Below are 10,319 nucleotides of genomic sequence, written 5' to 3' on the forward strand. Positions count from 1 at the left end.
CACTGAATATTCTCTTTGAAACAGGGCTGCAGTCCCAACAATCATGCCTAAGCTGATGATCTGCTAGGAGGACTCAGGGGAAGGGGCATGTAGTTGTGTTCACAGCTACAATTTGTAACAGCAGAAGGATACAAATCAAAACCAGCAGATGGAAAAGGTAACAAGCAAAGTCTTGAGGAAACCAGGTGCAAACTTACAAGGGTTTCTCAATGGAGTCATACAGAATGCCCTTAATTAGTTTAGCAACTAGTTATGACAACATGTGTAAAGTCCCTCTACCAGGGAGGTTCACTACTAAGCAAGCAGCATTTTTACTGAAGGCCAGCCTCACCTCATAAACACTCTTTAGCTAGCACTATCAAAATTCCAGACTCGAGAGGAAAGCAGATGTTCAGCGTAACAATTTGTAGAAAGGACTGGCTACGAGGCTGGCATCTGGGAACTTGACTGGTAAACAGTTTCCTCCACTGACACAAAAGTTTCTCTAAATAATAAGAGTGGCTTACTGTCCCTAAACTGTCTGTGCAAATAATATGAATTATGCTGAACTCTGTTTTGTCCTTGTACGCAGGAAAGAGTTAACACAGCAGACCTAAGACTAGCCTTTATGGAGCTAGCAAGCAGCAGATTTTAGGTAAGAAAATGGATAAGTCAAGAAAAATTTAAAGGAATAAAAAAGAACTAAAAGGGACAGAGAAAGCAGTGACCATTTGAACATGCTCAGGTGATATTAACTAAGTATGCAAGAACAAAACAAAACCACTCTTAGTCCTTCTCAAGTAAGACTCAAGTAAAAGCTCTCTAGAAAACTCAGGCGTTCACAGTATATTCTCCTTCTTTAGAAGGCAATCATCTAGCATAGTCCCAAGAACAAATTCCTGCTCCCCACAGGTGGAAAGCAGGACAGGATGGATTCCAATTTTGATTGTGTCCCCAAACTAGCTCTTTGACATTCTCAAGTTTAATTTCACCAAACAAGTCACAAACATCTAACCGAGGCAAATGTTTTCTTTTCAGCTGATCTCTGTTTTGCAGAATCACATACATCATCCAAAACTCAAGCAATTACTTATTTCTCTCCTCAATACAGACACTCTAGAAATGAGTTCTCCACATGTGGACATTGCTTTTCTTTAGAAACACACCTCCTAAAACTATATTCTAGGCAATTTAACACTGGTTTTAGCCACACTTTTTATACCCTTTCCCCATGTCTTATAAAACAACCTATTCCAGGCTGCTGCTTTCCCATCGAGAAACAAACACACTAAATCAGAAAGAGAAAGATAAATATGATATATAAATGCATTTATATGGAATCTAGAAAGATAGTACCAATGAATTTATTTGCAGGGCAGCAATGAGAAACAGAGAACAGACTTATGGACATGGGGAGCAAGAGGGAGGAAGGAGAGGGTAAGATGTATGGGAGAGTAACATGGAAACTTACATTACCATCTGTAAAACAGATAGCCAATGGGAATTTGCTTTGTGACTCAGGGAACTCAAACAGGGGCTCTGTATCAACCTAGAGGGGTGGGACAGGGAGGGAGTGGGAGAGAGGTTCAAAAGAGAGGGGACACATGTATACCTATGGCTGATTTATGTTGATATTTGGAAGAAAACAACAAAATTCTATAAAGCAACTATCCTTCAATTAAAAATAATAAATACATAAAATCACGGGGAAAAAAGAAAAAGAAACACAGAACTGTCTTCTTCCAAAATAACCCCTTTAGGTAAAAATGTCACAACATAATCCCTCAGTAACAGTTTCAGTGACTTCAAACCCTGAGCAATTGTTATTTTTCACTTTATTCTAATCTGTTGAAAAATAAGTCCTTCTCCCCACCATTCCAATTAATTGCTAAAGAAATGTATGTTAAATGAGAATCAAGGCAATCATAACAAAAACCTTGAAAGCCAAGATAGGCCCAGCTATAATTTTCTATGGCAATTTGAAAGCACTGAATCACTAAATAAGTAGTCAGTATATATTAGTAAAATTAAGCCATGAACTTCAAATAGGAAACATGCTTCATCTCAACCTCTATGTTGAGAGCACCTTTCCTTAAGAGCATTTTCACATATCCTCATTTTTAAATTTTTCTTCATTTTAAAAAAAAATGTGTTATTTGTAGAAATTTTGGAAAATTCAGAGTAAAGTTTTTAAAAGTTACTGCAATTTACTACTTCATTTATTTCCAAGCAGAAAGTATTTATGAAACAGAAAGTATTATCATTTTTAAAATGAGGAAATCCACAAGAACAGGAGAGTAAAAGTATTACTCTAGAATAAATTACAAGTACTCTGTCTACATATGTAGATACAAAATTTGGATTGAAAATTAATGAGAATCAGAGACTGGAAAAATCCCTTCAAACTGGAACTTCAGGGAGAGCCCCACTGAAATGACAAGATCAGAACTGACTCTGAAGACTGAGTAGAGCTTGGGGTGGAAGGTCAGAAAGAAAGAGGTAAACAAATAACATCAGGAGAGCCTAAAAAGACAAGAGTAGTACCAACTGCTAGCTGTGAACATTAGAATCCAGGCCAGAGAAAACACTATTCAGATAGGAAATAGGAAAAAAAAAAATTATCTTGACCAAACAATCTAGTAAAAACCATCTCTTTCTACTGCGACATGATCAAACCTCCTGATAAATTATTCAGGATAATTTAAAAAATAATTCATTCTAATTTTTGAAAATTAGGAACAGAGATAAATTTCCATTAAGAAAATCAAATTCTTTATTCTCATGCAATATAACACAAATCTTAAGATGTTTAGGCTAGAGCTGATAAGTTTATTCATTTCAACTTTTTGAACAAAGTAATTATTAAGACCCCTGATGGGATATGACAATTTTAGAATCTCATGTTAACCAATAGCTTTAATTTGCCCTTCTTGAAAAAGAACCCTAGAAAGTAAACCATCACGTTCATCTTGAACTGTAATTCACTTCTACCTTCTTTTAATAGCTAAATAAAAGGTGACAACTAGAATTTGGATTATTGGCCGTAAGTATGAATCAGCCTTTTTTTATTTTGTGGGCATCACAACTTTCTACCTCCAAAGTATTCTGAAATACTCAGCTTCCAGTTTTTAGGGTCAGGGTTTCTACTTCAGTGTTAAAAAATAATCCTGATAAGCAAATATCTGAATAGTATGATGACTTCTGTATCAGCCTTACTAATCACAGAATATTACAAATTGTCTTATTTCTTCTTTACCTGTTCCTCAGGCCTGTTCCATTGCCACAGCCCCCTCCAACCAAAGTCTGTAAAGAAGGTAAAGCTGAACGGCTTAGCTGCTGCCGACTAGGGCCCCTCCTTCCACCGGGCATGTCCGGGAACCAATCTGCTTCCAGTGCCACCTATAGTTGCAACCCAGGTTAATGGTTGTCAGCCTGTTTCAACGCTGAACAAAAAGAGACATTTAAATATCAGTTTGCTATCTTTAAAGTAGCAATGTAACAAAACAACCAGAAAAACTGAGTAAGCAGACCTTGTAAAAGAATGCTCCCAATGTCTATCGCTGACTTCATTCTAATGAAAGGACTACTCAAGACTACAGTGGGTCAGAAGCCTAAGTCCTAAGCTTTGTTCAGCATTAGGGAAGTCACATTTGTGTCTTTCATCAGTAGACTTCTTCTACATGAAAGATTTTACCATCAGTTTACAAGAAACACTGAATATATACAGTTTCAATACAGACAGTAAGCCCCTTGAAATACAAGAGAATCAGCACTGTCCAAAATGTTAGGTTTTGTTATCAGGGGATCTAGATTCTGAGATCAGCTGTATCATTTGTTATCTGACTCTGAGGCATTTAACATCTGAGTCTGTTTCCTCATCACACAAAAAAGCACTCCTTGTCCTACAGAGGCAGTTGTCAGAACTGACAAAGATGGGTTGAAGTACATCAGAAGGTCCTTTAACTCTTTAAAAGTAAACCTGTTCAAGTGCTATCTCCATATGTTAGAGTGAAAATACTGTAAAGAGATCAAGGGGATGACCACTCCAGAAAAACTGATGTAAAATCGTTTAGAAATTACCGAAACTGCAGGATTAAAAGTAATACATAAAGACCCTCAATAAAAAGAAACTGTGCCTTCATTAATCTATGGAAAAATTATGGTTCTGTCAATATGAATACCAAGAAATCTGCTTCCTGAACAATACAACTTAAAAACTGAAGAATGACACCATGGAAAAACCCTGGTTTTCAAAACGTTACAGCAGATATTCTGTTCCCTATTCCTAACAGCTCTCGGCTGCAGACTAACAAACGTCAAGTGAGACAAAGCATTCAAACCATTGGATGTAAGGTCAGCTGGTCCTTGCTCAATTGACGAGCAAAGGAAAAGAAAAGTGTAGAGCAAAAAATTGGGACGGAAGAAGGCGAGGGGATGGGGTGGTGGAAGGTGGGCAGCGAGAGAACACAAACTTCAACAGACTGGCCTCTATGAGGGGACGACAAAGCGGTCCCCGCCGCGCAACCTGGAGGGCCGAAGCAGGCCCGGGACAATCGGACAGCGCGGCAGCTCGGATATACTCACGCATGGAGGAGGCCAGGCCAGCGGGGCGGGATCCCTGGGAGGAGGCGGCGGTTTTCCAGCTAGACCCCAAGCAACAGAACTCCCTGCCCACGTTGAGGCGCTGCAAACCAGTTGCTTGTCTGTGGGTTGTCCCCTCCCGGAGAGTCGAGAAAAGGTGTCCCGGCTTCGGGCTGCCAGACCCAGACCCTGAGTCAGTACCAGAGTCAGAGCCAGAGCCAAAGCTACAAGCAGAGGCCAGCCCCGTCAGCACTCATCCTCAGCCTCCATTACCGCGGAGCTGAGCAGACGTGGCAGCGCACGCCGATGACGTCAGCTCGGCGACGGCCGGCCGCCCCAGGAACGGCAAACAGGCCCCCGGAACTACACAGGAGCCCGGGGAGTGAGCACCCTGACCACTTTTGCGTGCACCTGCGCAGTGGAACTCGCCTTTTCCATGGGTCTCGCGATCTCTTCTTCCCCACCCAGCACTCAGCACAGTATTTCCTCCCTTATCCTAAGTCACCAAGCCCCGACGATATGCGGACAGCATGCTAGGGTCCTTCCTGTTATCTCATGGACTCCTAGTAACAACCGTGTTCAAATCATCAATTCCCTTTTTACAGATGGGGAAGGTTCAGTTCAGTTCTGTCGCTCAGTCGTGTCCGACTCTTTGCGACCCTATGAATCGCAGCACGCCAGGCCTCCCTGTCCAACACCAACTCCCGGAGTTCACTCAGACTCACGTCCATCGAGTCAGTGATGCCATCCAGCCATCTCATCCTCTGTCGTCCCCTTCTCCTCCTGCGCCCAATCCCTCCCAGCATCAGAGTCTTTTCCAGTGAGTCAACTCTTCACATGAGGTGGCCAAAGTACTGGAGTTTCAGCTTTATTTAGCATCATTCCTTCCAAAGAAATCCCAGGGCTGATCACCTTCAGAATAGACTGGCTGGATCTCCTTGCAGTCCAAGGGACTGTCAAGAGTCTTCTCCAACACCACAGTTCAAAAGCATCAATTCTTCAGTGCTCAGCCTTCTTCACAGTCCAACTCTCACATCCATACATGACCACAGGAAAAACCATAGCCTTGACTAGATGGACCTTTGTTGGCAAAGTAATGTCTCTGCTTTTGAATATGCTATCTAGGTTGGTCATAACTTTTCTTCCAAGGAGTAAGCGTCTTTTAATTTCATGGCTGCACTCACCATCTCCAGTGATTTTGGAGCCCAGAAAAATAAAGTCTGACACTGTTTCCACTGTTTCCCCATCTATTTCCCATGAAGTGATGGGACCGGATGCCATGATCTTTGTTTTCTGAATGTTGAGCTTTAAGCCAACTTTTTCACTCTCCACTTTCACTTTCTTCAAGAGGCTTTTGAGTTCCTCTTCCCTTTCTGCCATAAGGGTGGTGTCATCTGCATATCTCAGGTTATAGGAGACGTCATTTAAAGTCACTGCTAAGCGAAGGCGATCAGGACGCAGTTGTGCTTCAGCAGCCAGTCGTGAGCTTCTTGTATGTTGAGAAAAGTACTAAATGGATGCTGAAGTTACAAAAGTGAATACCAAAAAGGGCTCATAGTCTAGTGGAAGAGACAAGACACCAGGAAAATTACAATTTATTACAATAAATGTAACATAAAAAGTATGTCCAAGGTCCAGAGATAACAGGCAAGACAGGGTAATAAGTTCTGTGCAATGGTGGTGGTGTCAGTCCCAAGAAAATCTTCACAGAGAACTTGGGGTTTAAAAGACAAGACTGCAAGGATGAATAGGGAGTTTGTGGGAGAATAAGTTCCTATTATTAGTAAAGGAAGTGTTCGACAGAAAGGTAAAAAAGAGGGCAACATCGGTAGTGAATTCAGAAACTGTCTATATTTTGGTGTTAGCAGAAGAGGAAGAGTATCAACGGAACACTTGGCATGAGATCTCTCACTTTGCAGATTCTAAGCATCTTAAGAGAAAACCTTATCCAGCATATGATTAGTTAACCTTTACTGAGAGGTTTTTTTGTTTGGTGCCAGACACTAGACTAATAGCTTTACATATTTGATTTAAATCTCTATGTTTTTATAGTATTCCTGTTTTTTACAGAGAAAACTGAAGGTAGGAAAAATAACTTGTTGAAACCTAGCTAATATTATCCAGCTAGTAAGTGACAGACCCAGAGTTTACAGCCAGAATGAACAATATCGGAACCATTAGAGTTAGTAATATTCCCAAGTATTCCTACTGTCCTTGTGTGCCACAGAGCTTTCTTTCATGCAATATAGATGATTACATATTTCCATTGTATTCACCTGTAGGCTTATGATACATTTCTTTTCAGTATCAACTACTGCTTGGTACTCTGAAATTCTTTGCCGCTTTTCCATCGGCTCACCAGTGTTCATCTTTCATTCAGCAATTATTTATTTAGTGCCTACTATGTTCCAAGCACTGTGCTTCTGAATAAGATATGTAACTGCCCTCCTGAAGCTTATATTCTTAGAGACACAGTTACTTAATATCAATTAAATACTGTTTTTAAGTATTATGAACTAGACAAATAAGGGGGTAAGGTAGAAAATTAGGGTGCTGTTTTGAGAGGAATCTGTCTGAAGGAATGCCATTTCAGCAGAAACTTGAATGTTGGGAAGGAACCAGAGATGCCAGGATGAGAGAGAAAAACAATCCAGATGGAAAACAAAACTTAGGCAGAGATTCTAAGTTGGGTTAGAACTTGGCATGTGTGAGAAATTCAGTGTAAAACTGTATAGCCAGATTATGGTGAGCATGAAATGACTTTGAAGACACAATAAGCTTGAACATGGAGGGTCTTTTAGTAAACTATAGTGTTTGCATTTTAAATTAGTGACCATGGCAAAGGCCTAGAAGTCTGTGGTTTTCTTAATTCCCAGGAGAATTCTAGCACTCATTCACTCATGTAGCAACCACTGGAAATAAAATCTTACCACTTAAGTAAATGAAACAAGTAATATTTAAATTCATGTGTACCTTATTCCTCCTGTGTAGAGGGCTCACTTACCTCTCGATCTCTCACTTCAAATATAAACATTATAAAGGTGCAGAAAATATGATTTATGTTCATTTCAAAGACCTTATAGCATGAAGTGATTGGGACTCGCGAAGAGTCGGACACGACTGATCGACTTCACTTTCACTTTTCACTTTCCTGCTTTGGAGAAGGAAATGGCAACCCATTCCAGTGTTCTTGCCTGGAGAATCCCAGGGACGGGGGAGCCTGGTGGCTGCCGTCTATGGGGTCACACAGAGTCGGACACGACTGAAGTGACTTAGCAGCAGCAGCAGCAAGCTATTTTATTAGAGTTTCTATAATTGTTCTCCACTATATTCATTTTATGAATATGATCGCACAATGGTATGATCACTGACCTAGAGCCAGACATCCTGGAATGTGAAGTCAAGTGGGCCTTAGAAAGCATAACTCCACGAACAAAGCTAGTGGAGGTGATGGAATTCCAGTTGAGCTATTCCAAATCCTGAAAGATGATGCTGTGAAAGTGCTGCACTCAATATGCCAGCAAATTTGGAAAACTCAGCAGTGGCCACAGGACTGGAGAAGGTCAGTTTTCATTCCAATCCCAAAGAAAGGGAATGCCAAAGAATGCTCAGACTACCACACAATTGCACTCATCTCACACGCTAGTAAAGTAATGCTCAAAATTCTCCAAGCCAGGCTTCAGCAATATGTGAACCATGAACTTCCTGATGTTCAAGCTGGTTTTAGAAAAGGCAGAGAAACCAGAGATCAAATTGCCAACATCCGCTGGATCATGGAAAAAGCAAGAGAGTTCCAGTAAAACATCTCTTTCTGCTTTATTGACTATGCCAAAGTCTTTGACTGTGTGGAACACAATAAACTGTGGGAAATTCTTCAAGAGATGGGAATACCAGACCACCTGACCTGCCTCTTGAGAAACCTGTATGTAGGTCAGGAAGCAACAGTTAGAACTGGACATGGAACAACAGACTGGTTCCAAATAGGAAAAGGAGTACATCAAGGCTGTATATTGTCACCCTGTTTATTTAACTTATATGCAGAGTACATCATGAGAAACGCTGGACTGGAAGAAACACAAGCTGGAATCAAGATTGCCGGGAGAAATATCAATAACCTGAGATATGCAGATGACACCACCCTTATGGCAGAAAGGGAAGAGGAACTCAAAAGCCTCTTGAAGAAAGTGAAAGTGGAGAGTGAAAAAGTTGGCTTAAAGCTCAACATTCAGAAAACAAAGATCATGGCATCCGGTCCCATCACTTCATGGGAAATAGATGGGGAAACAGTGGAAACAGTGTCAGACTTTATTTTTCTGGGCTCCAAAATCACTGGAGATGGTGAGTGCAGCCATGAAATTAAAAGACGCTTACTCCTTGGAAGAAAAGTTATGACCAACCTAGATAGCATATTCAAAAGCAGAGACATTACTTTGCCAACAAAGGTCCATCTAGTCAAGGCTATGGTTTTTCCTGTGGTCATGTATGGATATGAGAGTTGGACTGTGAAGAAGGCTGAGCGCTGAAGAATTGATGCTTTTGAACTGTGGTGTTGGAGAAGACTCTTGACAGTCCCTTGGACTGCAAGGAGATCCAGCCAGTCTATTCTGAAGGTGATCAGCCCTGGGATTTCTTTGGAAGGAATGATGCTAAAGCTGTGACTCCAGTACTTTGGCCGCCTCATGCGAAGAGTTGACTCATTGGAAAAGACTCTGATGCTGGGAGGGATTGGGGGCAGGAGGGGAACGGGACGACAGAGGATGAGATGGCTGGATGGCATCACTGACTCGATGGACTTGAGTCTGAGTGAACTCCAGGAGCTGGTGTTGGACAGGGAGGCCTGGTGTGCTGCGATTCATGGTATCGCAAAGAGTCAGACACGACTGAGCCACCGATCTGATCCGATCTGATCTGATATTCATTTTAAACTAACTTTGAAGGGAAGGATGTTTGTTTTCCACTATATTTATTTTAAACGAACTTTGAAGGGAAGGTCATCTATGTAGTACCTTGCTTGGTGGGCTTTTGATTAATTATTCACTTTGAAGTATTGCTCACCTTCCTGGAAGAAAAAGGAACACTTGTTTTCATTTGGAGTCCTAAAGGCTTGTAAGATACAGTATTAAGGATTCATTTTCTTCTCTTCCCCACTCACCCAAAATGAGTTACATAGCCATTCCTAACTAATCAACATTATTTTATCTTCCACCATTCCTCAGCATACATCCTAAATGCTTCATTACCATCAACCCAGGTTCTATTCCCACCTGCAAATTATGGGTTCCCCTCTTTCAGCATCTCTAGCACAATATTCATGAACTGCAACATCTCCTTTTCTTCAGCTTGGAATACAATGCACCCTTCCTGCCTCTTTCTCCAGATTTCCATATTGATCTTTCCCTCCACTGAAACCAGTAGCATCTAGTTATTGCCTTAAATTGTAAATAAGCTCCCGGGAAGAATATATTTCTCTCTACTAGATCTAAATTCCTTCAGGGCACAAATCTCATCTTGTATTTCCACAGAGCCTAGGTGTCACCATGCACATTTTATAAAATAGATACATACTTGCAACTGTATATCACCATATATGCCTACATTTTACAGTATAATGTTGTACTCCGTTTTTTTTTTTCCCCGAGTCACCCCGACTGTTATAAATTGCTATTACAAAGAGACATGTGCTATATACTATTTGCAATCATTTGACGTCTAACAGTACTGTAGACATTCAGGTGCTCAAATCTATGCTATTTAGTAAA

The 10,319-nt window shown here is 40.9% G+C and overlaps 1 protein-coding gene across 1 annotated transcript in view; it reads right to left on the minus strand.

Moving 5' to 3' along the window:
• TMEM39A (transmembrane protein 39A) overlaps nt 1-4,872 on the minus strand; it is a 29,093-nt gene extending 24,221 nt beyond the window's left edge. The window contains exons 1-2 of the mRNA XM_005905440.3: nt 4,564-4,872; nt 3,236-3,422 (exon numbers count right to left, since the gene is read on the minus strand). Coding sequence (XP_005905502.1) covers nt 3,236-3,348 — 113 coding nt within the window. The 5' untranslated portion in view covers nt 3,349-3,422; nt 4,564-4,872. The remainder of the gene's footprint in view (nt 1-3,235; nt 3,423-4,563) is intronic.
• Nucleotides 4,873-10,319: the final 5,447 nt, after the last annotated feature.

Source organism: Bos mutus, chromosome 1, assembly GCF_027580195.1.
Source record: "Bos mutus isolate GX-2022 chromosome 1, NWIPB_WYAK_1.1, whole genome shotgun sequence".
NCBI lineage: Eukaryota > Metazoa > Chordata > Mammalia > Artiodactyla > Bovidae > Bos > Bos mutus.